Below are 14,974 nucleotides of genomic sequence, written 5' to 3' on the forward strand. Positions count from 1 at the left end.
CCTAATGTAGAAACCATCCCTGTGTTCCTGGTATAAATCTCACTTGATTGTAGTGTATTATCCTTATGATGAATTGCTGTAATCTCTTTGCTAATATTTTATTTAAAATTTTTGCATCAATATTCATTAGAGAAATGGTTTCTACAAGCCAGTATAACTTGCAGCCCATGGGCTGCTTACAGCCTTTGGGCTGCTTGCAGCACACCAAAAGATTTCTAGTGGCCTGCGAAAAATATAGAGGAAAACACCTTTTGTATGTAGAGGAAATCCTTTGGCATGCTGCAAAAAGCCCGAGGGCCATAAGTGGTCCACTGGCTGCAAGTTGTACAGTCTTGGTCTATAATTTTCTTTCTCTGTTTTGGTTTAGGTGTAGGTATCGATACCCCGTTTGTATCATAAAAAGAATTTGGTAGTACTGCGTCTTTGCTTCTTTTCCCAAATAGTGTATATAGTATTAGAATTAATTGTTCTTTAAATGTTTGGTAGAATTCACTTATAAATCTATCTGACCCTGGAGATTTTTTTCTTAGGGAGTTCATTAATGGCTTGTTTAATTTCTTTTTAAAGATGTGGTTATTTAAATATTTTATTTCCTCTTCTGTTAATCTTGGCAATTTATGTTTTTGTATATATTCATCCATTTTACTTAGATTGTCACATTTATTGGCATACAATTGGGCAAAATAGCTCCTAATTATTGTTTTAATTTCCTCTTCATTGGTGGTAAATTTTCATTTTTGATACTGGTAATTTGATTTTCTTCTTTCTTTTAATCAAATTAACCAAAAGTTTATGTATTTTTTTTCATAAAACCAGTTCTTAGTTTTATTTATTAGTTCAATAGTTTTCTCCAGAGGTCTGTCATATTTAGCTTTTCTAAAATTCTATTCACCTCCTTAACTTCTTTCTTGTTTATTTTGTTTTAAGATTTATCTAGGTTTTTTTTTAACTCTTTTTATTTTTAACATGTGTTTTTAAATTTTTGGGTTGCAAATTTTCTCCCTTCCTTCCTCCCCACCCACCCTCACTGAAAAGGCAAGCATCTTCATACAGATTATAGATGTGTAGTCATGCAAAATACTTCCATAGTAGTCATGTTGTGAAAAACTAAGTATATTTCCCTTTATCCTATTCTACCCCCCATTTATTCTATTCTCTCTTTTGACCCTGTTCCTCCTCAGAAGTGTTTGCTTTTGATTATTCCCTCCCCCAATCTGCCCCCCATTCTATCAACCCCCTGCTCTCTTACTCCCTTCCCCCCTTATTTTCCTATAGGGTAAGTTAGATTTCCCTACCCCATTGTGTATGTTATTCCCTCCTTAAGCCAAATCCTGTGAGAATAAGATTCACTCATTCCCTCTCACCTTCCCCCATTTCCCCTCCACTATAAAAGTCTTTTCTTGTCTGTTTCATGTGAGATAATTTACCCCATTCTACTTCTCCCTTTCTCCTTCTCCCAGTATAATCCTCTTTCACCCCTTAATTTTATTTTCCAGATATCATGCCTTCATCTTCAACTTACCCTGTTGCCCTCTATCTATCTATCTATCCATACTTACATATAATTTTTTCCCTTCCCACTACCCTAATACTGACAAAGGACTCATGAGTTACAGATTATCATTTTTCCTGGTAGGAATGTAAACAGTTCAGCTTTAATAAGTCTCTTATGATTTCTCTTTCTTGTTTATCTCTTCCATGTTTCACTTGAGTCTTGTATTTGAGAGTCAGATTTTATATTCAGCTCTGTTCTTTCCCTCAGGAATGCTTGAAAGTCTCCTATTTCATTGAATGACCATTTATTACCCTTAAGGATTATACTCAGTTTTGCTGGGTAGGTGATTCTTGGTTGTAGTCCTGTCTCCTTTACCCTCCAGAATATTATATTCCGTGCCCTCCGGTCACTTAATGTAGAAGCTGCCAAATCTTGTGTTATCCTGATTGTGTTTCCACAATACATGAATTGTTTCTTTCTGGCTGCCTGCAATATTTTCTCCTTGACCTGAGAATTCAGGAATTTGGCTACAATATTCCTAGGAGTTTTCCTTTGGGGATGTCTTTCAGGAGGTGATCGGTGGATTCTTTCAATTTCTATTTTGCCCTCTGGTTCTAAAATATCAGGGCAGTTTTCCTTGATAATTTCTTGAAAGATGAGGTCTACGTTCTTTTTTTGCTCATGGCTTTCAGATAGTCAGTAATTTTTAAATTCTGTCTCCTGGATCTATTTTCCAGGTCAGTTGTTTTTCCAGTGAGATATTTCACATTCTCTTCTATTTTTTCATTCTTTGGGATTAGTGTTACAGTGCCTTGATTTCTCAAATTGTCCCTAGCTTCCAATTTCTCCATTCTAATTTTTAAGGAAGTATTTTCTTCAGTAAGCTTTTGGACTTCCTTTTCCATTTGGCCAATTTTGCTTTTGAGGGCATTCTTCTCCTCATTGGCTTTTTGGACCTTTTTTACCATTTGGGTTAGACTTTTTTAAGGTGTTATTTTCTTCAGTATTTTGGGGGGTCTTCTTTAGCATCACTCTCAGTTTTTCCTCTCCTTCTCTTACTTGCTTGTCAAACTCCTTTTTGAGCTCTTCCATGGCCTGGGACCAATTCATATTTTTCTTGGAGGCTTTGGATGTAGAAACTTTGGCTTCATTGCCTTCTTCTGGTTGTGTGTTTTGATCTTCTTTGTCACCAAAGTAAGATAATATAGTCTGACTCTTTTTGCGCTGCTTGCTCATGATCTCAGCCAATTACTTGAATTATAAACTCTTTGTTAAGGTCGGGGTCTGTCTGCAGTGTGGAGAATGTACTGTCCCAAGCTTCAGGGATTTTGTCAGCTGTTTTCAGAGATATTCTAGGGACCTGTAAATTTCCAGTTCTTCCAAGGTGGTATGATAAAAGGTGAGGTGTTTACTCCTTTCCTGGCCTGTGCTCTGGTCTACGAGTGACCACAAGCACTCTTTTCTGTCTTGGAACTGTGAGGAGGATTTCCTCTCCACAGCCACTATAAGCTATACCATGCCAGTGCTCCTCCTCGCCCCAGGACCGCCACCCAGAACTGTGACCCAGATCCAACGAATCCTGCACCAGCAGAGAGATCCCTGCAATCCCCCTCTGATCAGCCCCTCAATTTCCCCTCAGTCTGTGGGCTGGATGCTCAGGAGGCAGCCGCCACTCCGGGGCCAAGCTTGGGTAATGGGGCTGGGACCCTGGAGAGAGAGAACTCTCACCACCGCAGAAACAGACTTTTCCCACTGACCTTCTAAGTTGACTTTGGCGTTTGTGGGTTGAGAAGTCTGGAAACCACCACAGCTGCCCGCGATTCAGTCCTCTAAGGCCTGTTCCAGGTTAGCTGCGGCCTATGCGCCCACACCAAACTGTGTTCCTATCCCAGCCCAGTGCGGCAGGCCTTTCTGATCAACCATCCAGGTTATCTTGGGCTGGAAATTTGTTTCACTCTATCTTTTTGTGGGTACTGCTGCTTTAAAATTTGTTTAGAGATATTTTTTTAAATAGATATTTGGAGGGGTTTGGGTGAGAACTCAAGCAAGTCATTGCTTTTACTTTGCCATCTTGGCTCCGCCTCCAAGATTTATCTAGTTTTGAGAGGGGGAGGTTGAGGTATCCCACTTAGTATAGTTTTGCTGTCTATTCCTTCCTGTAACTCACTTAACTTCTCCTCTAAGAATTTGTATGCCATACCACTTATTGCATATATGTTTAGTATTGATATTTCTTCATTGTCTATATTACCTTTTATTTTATTTTTTTACTTTATTTTTTTATTAATTTATTTTGATTTATCAACAATCATTTCCATAAGCTTTTGAGTTTAAAATTTTTCTCCCCACCTCCCTCCCACAATCTGATATAGGCTATACATATACATTCCTATTAAACATATTTTCATATTAGTGATGTTGTAAGTAAGAATTAGAACCCATCAGAAGAACCACCAAAAGAGGAAACAAAACTCAACAGGAGAAAAAAAAATAGCAAATAGTATGCTTTGATCTGCATTCAAATTCCATAGTTCTTTCTTTGGATGTGGATAGCATTTTCCATCATGAGGCCTTTGGAGATGTCTTAGATCCTTGTATTGCTGGGAAGGGTTAAGTTTATCAATATTAGTCATCGCACAACGTGGCTGTTATTGTGTACAATGTTTTCTTGGTTCTGCTCACATCATTCAGCATCAGACCATACGAGTCTTTCCAGGTTTTTCTGAAGTCAGCCTGTTCATCATTTCTTATAGCACAATAGTATTCCATTACATTCATATACGACAACTTGCTCAGCCATTCCACAGTTGATGGGCATCCTCTCAATTTCCAATTCTTTGCCACCACAAAAAGAGTTGCTATGAATATTTTTGTACATGTGGGTCCTTTTCCCATTTGTGTGATCTCTTTGGGATATAGCCCTAGAAGTGGTATTGCTGGGTCAATGTCTATAGTACCTTTTAGCAAGATGTAATTTCATTTTTTGTCTCTTGTAATTAGATCTGTTTTTGCTTTTGCTTTGTCTGAGATCAGGATTGCTACGTCTGCTTATGTTCTGCTCCACACTTTTACCTTTACTCTCCGTGTCTCTCTCTGTTTTGAATATGTATCTTTTTATGCTTCTCTTGAGTCTTTTATTTGAAGATCATATTTTCTGTTCGGCTCTGGTCTTTTCATCAGGAAAGTTTGAAAGTTCCCTAATTCATTGAATGTCCATCTTTTCCCTTGAAAGATTATGCTCAGTTTTGCTGGGTAGTTGATTCTTTGTTGTAATCCAAATTATTTTGCCTTCCAGAATATCATATTCCAAGCCCTCCAGTCTCTTAATGTAGAAGCTGCTAAGTCCTGTATAATCCTGACTGTTACTCTTTGATATTTGAATTGTTTCTTTCAGGCTGCTTGCAGGATTTTCTCCTTTACCTGATAGTACTACAATTTGGCTACAATATTCCATGGAATTTTCATTTTGGGATCTTTCTCAGGAAGTGATTTGTGGATTCTTTCAGTGACTATTTTGCCCTCTGGTTCTAGGATATCAGGTTAGTTTTCCTTGATAATTTCTTGAAATATGCTGTCTGAGCTCTTTTTATGATCATGGCCTTCAAATAGTCTAATAATTATTAAATTATCTCTCCTGGATCTATTTTCCAGCTCAGTTGTTTTTCCAGTAAGGTATTTTACATTTTCTTCTATTTTTTTCATTCATTTTGTTTGACTGATTCTTATTGTCTCATGAAGTCATTATCTTCCACTTGCCAAATTTTAATTTTTTTTTTTGCAAGGCAGTTGGGGTTAAGTGACTTGCCCAGAGTCACACAGATAATAAGTATCAAGTGATCAAGTGTCTGAGGCCAGATTTGAACTCAGGTCTTCCTGACTCTAGAGCCGGCGCTCTAATTTTTAAAGAATTATTTTCTTCAGTTAGCTTTTGTACCTTGTTTTCCATTTGGCCAATTCTACTTTCAAAAGGAGTTATTTTCTTCAGTGGATTTTTTTTTTCAATTTGGCCAATTCTGTTTTTTAAGGAATTGTTTTCTTCAGTCAATTTTTGTACTGCTTTTTCCAAACTTTTGACTCTTTTTCATGATTCTCTTCCATATCTTTCACTTCTTTTCCAAACTTTTCTTCTACCTCACTTACTTGATTTTTAAAATCCTTTTTTGAGTTCTTCCAAGAGGACTTTTTGGCCTTGAGCTGAATTCACGTTTCCCTTTGAGATTTCGTAAGTAGGAATTTTGACTTTATTGTCCCCTTCTGAATTTGTGTTTTGATCTTCCCTGTCACCATAATAACTTTTTATAGTCAGTGCTCTTTTTTGTTTTTTGCTTATTTTAAAAAGTTGAGCTGTGCTCCTGGGATACACGGGTCACTGTCCCAAGCTTCTTGCACTGGGGTCCAGGGTCCTGGACACTGACTTTCTGCACTGGTGCCTCTAGGGCTAGTAGCTTGCCCGCTGAATTAGGGGGAAATATTGAGTATTTTAAATAAACCAAGCTAGGATCCCCAAATATATATACCTCTGATTCAGAAAGATAAGAAAGATTCAACTCAAAAAACCTTTCTGCCTATCAGAGCTATCCCACAATGGAATGGTCTGCCTTGAGAGGTGGTGGCTTCCCATTCCTTAGAGATTTTCAAGGAGAGCCTGGATAAACCCATTTGTACGTAGGAAATTCTCTTTCAGTTGTCTCTGAGATGCTTTCCCAGTTTTTGAAACTTTATTATTCTGTGACGTGTATCTGGAAGAGGCTAAGCATACACACTAGGACTTAAAGCTTTCAAAACTAGAGGAGAGGAGAAAGCTGTTACTTCAACATCTGTAAATAAATATTGCCTGGTTTATTATAAAATAAAATATTTATTGCCTCCTTTAGCATGTCAGTCATCTATCAGAAGCAAGGAAGAGAAAAAATAACAGGCAAAACAGTGTAATAACAAATATAAAGTTAAAAAAATGGAAATATTCAGTTTCTTTTACCAAAAAAAAAATACAATGAAAGAGCTGCTAAAATAGAGAAAGGCATTCAGCTTCTACGCTTATTTTTGTTTAAAATTCTTCCATTAAGAAATACTTGAAAAATGGCACAGAAAAATCTGCTTGGTTCCTAGCATGAATATGAAGATTGATATTCCATTCATCATTCCTGAAAGTTCTCAAAATGGAAAAATGCATCCAAATCCTACATCATGCCCCATTTCAGTGACTGTTTTATGGCCAGAACGCCTCTTTCCTGAATAGATCATCTAAGAACAAGCAATGCCTGCTCTCTCCACGTCTTCTAGTAGAAAGATAGCCATACTGGTGATGGCTTTCATCAGAAGGCATAAGAGCATCTTGGTGAGGTTTTGGTGTATAGCTAAATCCATATGCACAAGGATCATGCTTGCTGTAACCACACTGGGGCAGTGAGGCACCAAAAAAGGGAGCGGATCAGAAAAAACAACATTTTTACAAAGGGAGGAAAGAATGTATAAAATTATGTTTAAAAAAAAAAAGGAGAGAGGCTTAAAGGACACTGGAACACAATGAAAAGTCATGAAAAAAGAAAGATTCATAAATATAGTCATATTTTTGAAAAAAGTTCAAGTTCAAGTTGTATATCATAACTTTGCAAAATAATATTTATGTTTTCCAATTTAAAAAATTCTTCCCTGAAAAATTAATTCCTGGACTGGTCAATAGAAGCAGTTATCATTTTCTTTTTAAGATCTGGATATTCCAAATGTAAAAAACTATATATATATATATATCCTATTTAGTATAGATACACATGATACATTTGATCTTATGCCATCTGAACCTGAACAGTGAATAGATTTAGCTTGTGATAGTACCATGAAGCAAGCATTTGAACCGGAAATCTTACACGTTTTTTTTGTCTCCATGTGAATAGAAAGTTCTCTGGTGTATCAAAGTGATATGATTTTTTTAGTACCATCCATAACATCTAGTCTTTGCAAAATAGGGATTTTTTGCAATAACTGTTATAAAGACAAACTATCACTTTCAGTCGATCACTAGTTGAAAAATAACTCTTAAGTAACACTATCAATGATGCCATGTTTTGAGACACTTTGTCCACCCATCATATTAATGTTTTCATCATGGTTATATATATGTGTGTGTGTCAGATTGGCACCTACTTTGAAACTTTTTCATTCAGCCTTGATTTTACAAATGAGGAAACAGGCTTAGGGTAGTGAAATGATTTGGCCAAGGCCCCATGAAATGTAATAAGGACCAAGATGGGACCTGAGACCAGGTCTTTCCACTCTAAGCCCAGTGCTCTTTGGGTAGATTCTCTTGGTCTTTTATTAGAATTTAAGAGTAACACTAACCACAGTGTATTTGTCATACAATATGTTAACTAATTTGCACTAGTTTACTTAGATGTAAAATTGGAACTTTTAAAAGTTCTTACTTATTTTTGGAATGTTGATGTGCTGTTTAGTTTTTTACATTTATATTTTTCTGGAAAAATGTATGATAATAGGTACATCTATTGACTAAATGAGATGTTTGTAAAGTACTTTACAAACCTTAAAGTAATCAGGTATTGTCAAATGTATAAGCATTTATTAAGTACTTATTATGTACCAGGCGCGGTGCTAAGCACTTTACAATATCTCATTTGATCCTTAAAACAACCCTGAGAAGACAGGTGCTTTTTTAGGCTCATTTTACAGCTGAGGAAACTAAAAGTAGGCAGAGATTTAATGACTTGACCAGGATCACACAGCTAGGAGGATTCGGGTCTTCCTGATCCAGGCCCAGCACTGTAGCTGTCAGGCATCATCATCATCTAAGAAATAGCGACATTTAAAATTATGAAAAATTTAATTCTAGACATTGGAAATGTTTTCAGTAGTTTCCTTTCCTATTGTGTTTTAAATCTTTAAATTATATTTAAGTAGAAACTTAGAAAGGAACAAATTATAAAATTAGCTTTTTAAAGAATCATATCAAGCTCATAAATAAGAAAATACTTTTTACAATGGAAGACTCACTCATTTCCCATATTTAGAAAGAGAAAGATAGATTTTCTTTAACTCTTTGTGGAAAGAGAATAATTTTTGAATGTGAATCACAAACTCATCGAACATTCGACCTGGAAGGAAATTTAGAATGCATCTAGTCCTTTACAGGTGAGAAAGGCGAGGTCTAGAGAGGAGCACTGATTTGTCCAAGGTCACACAGCTAATTAGTAGCAGTCATAATTTGATCAGTCTACACTCTCCTCTAGTTTAGAGTTCCACATATGGAACCCTATGTCGATTACTATGAACACATCATTCCATGAGATGTGTTTTTCTCCAAATATAGGAAACTTGTAGTGAATTTTCTGTATAATTTGCTTTCTATCACATGATGAAAAATTCATGTTTCCTCTTTCCTTGACATTTCTGTGATGTATACATCTCTTCATTGTTATTTCTTCCTTTGTATGCCCTGTATTTGTGTAATAACCACGATTCTCTTTTTTTTTCTCTCAGGCCTATAGCTTTACCAAATATATAACTCCATGTATTGTAATTTCAGGTTTGCTAGCAATGAGACGATACCTGGTGTTCATAATTCTGAGTTGTGTCTTTCTCTCTTATGTACTTCATTGCATTTTGTGGAGAGAGAATCATATCAGTTGGTAAGTTTTATTTTTCTGTTGAAATAAAAACACCCTGATTGGTTAATTTATTGTAAATATATGTTGAACTGAGGTTTTTGTAGAGATAAATATCATCAGGGACTTCCTGAATCTCTCGTCACACCCATGCATATATTAATTGTAATAAAAACATTCTAGCTCTCCTGTGGAAGTAAGTCCACTGAAGATATTACATTTACTTAATAGAGTCTTGTATTTCAACAGACTTTCTTTTTAAAAAAGCAAGAAGCAGTGTGGTGTGGTGGGAAGAGAGATAGTACAGGAGTAATAGTATCATGGGGAGAGCATGGGATTTAGAATCAGGAGACCAAGATACAATTCTTAGCATTCCTTCTTATGTAGCTGTAAGAGTTGCAATGGGGCAGCTAGGTGGTACATGGGGCAGCTAGGTGGCGCAGTGGATAGAGCACCAGCCTTGAAGCCAGGAGGACCTGAGTTCAAATGCAGCCTCAGACCAAACACTTGACACTTAGTAGCTGTGTGACCCTGGGCAAGTCACTTAACCCCAATTGCCTAAATAAATAAATAAAAATAAAAAAATATATATTTAAAAAAAATTTTTTAAAAAAGAGTTGCAAATCATTTAATCTCTCTGAGTCTCAACTTCTTTCTCTGTGAAGTAGGTATAATAATAATTGCAATGTCTACCATACAGAGTTGTTATAATGATTCATAATGTATGTGAATAAGCTTTGTAAAAAATTATGACAAGATATTATTGGTTACAAAAGAAGGTGTAGCCTCAGCTCTTTATGTTGTAGATTATTTGTTGTTGACTCTTTTTCAGTCATGTCCAACTCTTTATGACTTCATTTGGAGTTTTCTTGGCAAATATAGTGGAGGGGGTTGCCATTTTCTTCTCCAGCTCGTTTTTACAGATGAGACAACTCAGGCAAACAGGGTTAAGTGACTTGCCCATGGTCACATAGCTAGCAAGTGCCTGAAACTAGATTTGAACTCATGAAGATGAGTCTTTTAGATTCCAAGCCTGCCAGCTCTATCCACTGTGCTACCTAGCTGCCCTAGGTACAGATTATACTTTGCTGCTATTGCTCCAGGCTTAATGGAGCTAATGGAGGAGTGGCTTCTTTGACTTTGTGGTGTTGGTGGGAGTCAAAAACTAAACTAAATTCGTCTCAAATGATGTTTTCATCCCTGAAACCTGAATTAAATGTTGACAACTTTATGTTGAAAAACTGAGTAGTACATATTTCGATATAATAATAAGGATAAATAAGTGGCTTGTCTCCACTTCAAAATTCCTTTTGGAAACCCATGATGTTTAGGCTGATGAAACTGCAATATTTATGTAATGCATGGGGCTTCAGATATTTCATGAATATTGTTTTTCCGTTTTATACAAAATTATTTTTATACAGTGAGACTTCTTTGAAACATCACATATTGAAGACTTTTAATATTTATGTGCACTTTTGATAGATTGAAAACTTCCCCAGAGAGAATTTTCTATTCCAGCATTAGTTTGGGTAGCATTTTTTTCCCATCCTCATGCCCAGAGAACTGTGATTAAAAATAGCTTTCAATGACCCTTTAAAATACAGAGCATGTGACCTTGACGATTAAGTCGAAATCAATTAAATGCTAGTTTCCTTTTGCATGAAAAGAAGCGCTAATGCAAGCTCTTTGGTTCAGCATCAAGTCCTAACTAGTTCTTCTTTAGCTTGTATTTGAAAACTAATGATACATTTAGGCTGTGCTTCTGCATTTAGTTCCTCACTTCCTTAGGTGCCAACCTAAAAGCTTCTTAGGTAGAAAGAGAAGGAAATGTACTTTGTGAATCATTAAGAACTCTTCCAGAAAGAAGGACCCCGTGCTGGGATCTCTTCTGAGATGTGGGAGATAACAGAACAGGGATAGAGGTAGAGAAGGAAATTTATTGATTCATCATTGATACTTATGTTAAATATTACAGGGGTGTTCTGATAAATGTTTAAACAACTGGCTCTCTGGGGCAAAAATATACATAGGGCACACTTTTAAGTTTAATTCACATCATTAACATTTTACTCATCACTTAATTAACAAAGCAGTAAATCAACCCCTGATTTGTAGCATTTGCTGATTTTTGAGGTGTAAATTCTCACACTGAAAATTTAACAATTGGTTCTCACTAACCAATTAAAGCTGGCACCAGAACACGGCTATATACATCCAAGTTGTATTAGTGTTTCCCAGTCAAATGCTCCTTCCCTGTGCAGATCCCTCCTTTTTCCCTCCATCCACCTTTTCACTCTGCCATACTATTTTAGATGGGGTATGCCAAAACCAATTCCAGTGTTGGGCTTCTAAGTTTGGTTGGAGAAGGGATCCCCCCATAAAGCTGGAATAAGGCTCAGGATGGATCCTAACAGTAGCTCTGAGGCACAGCTGGGATTTCACAAGCCAAACACAAAATCCGACCCCAGCCTCCTGGCCCTCAGTCTGATCGAGTCTCTCCTTTCAAATTACCTTGTAGTAAAGGAACCACAGCAGAATCTGTGAACTGGAAGACAGCCCAGTGGTCATCTAGCCCAACCCTTCCCCAGAGAAAAACCAAGTCCACATCAAACCTGACAAAGTAGCCATCTGGCCTTTATTTTAGAGACTTCAATCAGTGGGAGCCTACCACCTCCCATTCTACTTTTGGTCAACTCTAATTATTACAACGTTTTGTTTTGTTTTTTTTTTCCCTTTCCCCCCTACATTCAATTGTGAGCCCGGCCTAAATCTGTCTTTCTTCAACCTTCACTGTTGATTCATCATTTTGTACATTCTTTCTATCCTTGTAAAGCTACCCTAACCTTGTTGTTTGTTGTTGTTAAGTTGTATTAGTCGGGTCCAACTCTCCGTGGCCCCATTTTTTATGGCTTCTCTTGGCAGAGATACTGAAGTAGTTTGCTGTTTTCTTCTCTAAGCTCCCCATTTTACAGTTGAGAAAAACAGAGGTTAAGTGACTTGCCCAGGGTCACACAGATAGTAAGCATCTGATGCTGGATTTGAACTCAGGTCTTCCTGACTCCAGGCCCAGTGCTCTATCTACTGAGCCTCCTAGCTGCCTTCCTGACCTTAGGCTTTAGTATTTCTGTTGAGGAGTCATCCTTGACTCTCCTGCCCTCACATGAATCAGTTGCCTACTATTATCCATTCTACAGCCACCAAATTGGTCCCCTTTTCTCCACTTGCATGGCCAGCACCCTAGTTAAGGAATTCATCCCCTTTCCCCTGGACTATTGGAAAAGGCTTCTAAATCATTTTCCCATCTTCCAGTCTCTCCTTCCTTCACTATGTCTTTACATGGCTGCCAAAATAATCCTCCTAAATCCTGAGTCTGGCCGTGTTTGTCCCTTGCTCAGAATCCTTCAGTAACTCCGCATTGCTGACAGGATGAAGCCTACTTTCTTTATTTTGGCTTTTAAAGTCCTCTCCTGTCTGACTTCCACATCTTCTCTATCCCTAATTTCCGCTGACTGCTCACTCCCATGACCTTTGCCTTCTAGCCAAACTGGGTAACTAGGGGCAGCTAAGTGATGCAGTGCATAGAGCACTGGCCTTGGAGTCAGGAGGACCTGAGTTCAAATCTGGCCTCAGACACATAACACTTACTAGCTGTGTGACCCTGGGCAAGTCACTTAACCCTGATTGCCTCACTGCCCCCCTCAAAGAGCAAACAAACCCTGGATAACTAGTTTCTGACAGACCCTGAGGCTCCTCCTTTCACATCTGCCTTTGCCTTTCTCCCCAGACCTGCCTGTAATACCCTTCCTCCCCATCTTTGCTTCTAATAATTCCTGTCTTTCTTCAGGGTCAAGCTCTGGTGCCTCTTTCTTCATGAAGTCTTCTAGGACCTCTGGCCTCAATTTTTAGTGCTCTTTTCCTCCACAGTTTCTCTTGTCTTATACTGATTTGCATGTGTTATGTTCCCTCAGTAGAATGTCAAGCCCCTTGAGGTCAGAAACTATTTCATTTTTGTCATCATTGTCTTACATTCCCTAGCATAGTACATTGTCCATAGTAGGCCTAATAAATGTTAATTGAATAGAATTCAGTATGGGCATGGTCTCTAGACCTTTCACCATCCTGTGCACATACTCCAGAACCTAAACAAGTAATTAAAAAAATTAGTCTTGGGAATTCCAGAAGAGAGTCTTCAACACCTTCTTTTTTCTTGCCTCATTCTTCTGCCATAACCCTACAACTACTTTTTGTTCTTTTTTTTTCTCTTTGAAATACCACCTCAACTGCCTTCCTTCCCTCAAAGCTGTCAAATTCCCTAACCTCAAGTCTCAAAGCACACACAAGGATCCAGAGACACTTCTCAGAAGAAAGACCTTGAGATAAAGCACCTGGCCAGCAGCTCTTTCTCTCTGCTAAGTCACTGCAGGATTTTTAAATTTTCATTTTATTTCCTTCTTCAATCTCTATTACAAACAGCAGCAATAACAGCAATAATAATCCAGACCATTTCTGGATTAGACTTTGCAGAGACAAATTTTGGTTGAAATGAATAAAAGGAAAAGCTTCCTACCAATGAGTCCTGTCTCAAACTGGATGACCTTGTAAGATAATGAGTTCCCTATCACTGGATAGACATCCAGTCTGTAGATGCTTGATGACCACCTCCCCAGGGATTCATGCTTTTAGTAGGGCTGATTGAAGGGGAGGGAGAAGCATTTATTAAGCACTTACTATGTCCCAAACACTGTGCTAAGTGCTGGGGGTAGATAAAGATATGGGATCTTTATATCTATATATGACAGCTGTAGAAGGCAGTTCCTGCTGTCTATGAGCTCACATTTCAATCGAGAGAGACATTCAGGAGGGCACACCTTTACGGCAGATGGCAAGGCCTGGCAGTCCTTACAGTACGTCGAGGTATCTCAGGGCCTCAGTGGGACTGGCCCACTTCCATTAGGAGGTAGAAGCAGAATTGGCTGACCAATGAGATCCTTTCCACCTGGAGATTTGGTAATTCTTCAAAAATTTTTCAGTCAAACTCAGTCCAGCCAGAAGAGGCACATTTTTTCTTTTGAAGGTGGGAACCTCAGTTCTATTCTTGAGTGTTGATTTGAGACCAAATGAATGAGATTTATTTTTGTCCTCTGTTCCCCAATTTTTATTATATTCCTGACTCTTCTTCATTTTCCATCAGCTTGTGGTCTTCAGGCCACTCTTTCTCTGAACTAAAACCCCACCTTCTGCAGGAAACCTACAGAAGCAGAGTGTAACAGAGCTGGCCTCATATTCAGGGCATGGGTTAAAATCCCGCTTTTTATATAGAATGGCCTGTGTGAACCTGGGTAAATTACTTAATTTCTTGGTACTGCTCCAGGCCAGTGGTGTCAAACTCAAATAGAAACAGGGAGCACTAGGACTATACATAGTAATCACCGCTAGCCATTTGTTGACTTAGCCACAAGTTAATGTTATCTTCATTCTATTGTGTTTTTATTGATTTTGTTAAATATTTCCCAATTATATTTTAATCATGTCCCCAGATGCTTGGAATTGGAGCCATCTACACTAATAGGAAGCAGCATTATTACTTATCTGCGTTGTTGGAGAGAGCTCCTTACAACAATAAAATCATAGGTCTGGGGTGGGCAAAATAATTAATTCTAAGAGAAGCTACTGAAGTTACAGAAGGATTTGTTTTCCTTTTGGCAAGCCACCAGTCAATCAATTATTTCCTGTTTTTGTCTCATAGGCTTCGAGTTACAGAAATGAAAAGGTCGCCAGTGCTGTCTTGTCCACTGAAACCTGCTTTTGAGTCTCTACTGAGGTAAAAATCAAAAGGGAAATGTGGGGTGTTGTCGCT

At 37.8% G+C, this 14,974-nt stretch overlaps 1 protein-coding gene across 6 annotated transcripts in view; it reads left to right on the forward strand.

Annotated features, from left to right (window-relative positions):
• ST3GAL6 (ST3 beta-galactoside alpha-2,3-sialyltransferase 6) overlaps window positions 1-14,974 on the forward strand; it is an 88,372-nt gene that overhangs the window by 35,791 nt on the left and 37,607 nt on the right. For 5 of the 6 annotated variants that reach the window (XM_027867798.1, XM_027867825.1, XM_027867789.1 and 2 more), the window contains exons 3-4: window positions 9,036-9,138; window positions 14,864-14,938. In XM_027867798.1, the coding sequence (XP_027723599.1) occupies window positions 9,047-9,138; window positions 14,864-14,938 (167 nt within the window). In that variant the 5' untranslated portion in view covers window positions 9,036-9,046. Of the gene's footprint in view, window positions 1-4,995; window positions 5,035-9,035; window positions 9,139-14,863; window positions 14,939-14,974 lie in introns of those variants that run through there. The other variant, XM_027867816.1, reaches the window with a different exon arrangement.

The sequence above is a fragment of the Vombatus ursinus genome, unplaced genomic scaffold, assembly GCF_900497805.2.
Source record: "Vombatus ursinus unplaced genomic scaffold, bare-nosed wombat genome assembly UNPS02001419.1, whole genome shotgun sequence".
NCBI classification, from domain to species: domain Eukaryota; kingdom Metazoa; phylum Chordata; class Mammalia; order Diprotodontia; family Vombatidae; genus Vombatus; species Vombatus ursinus.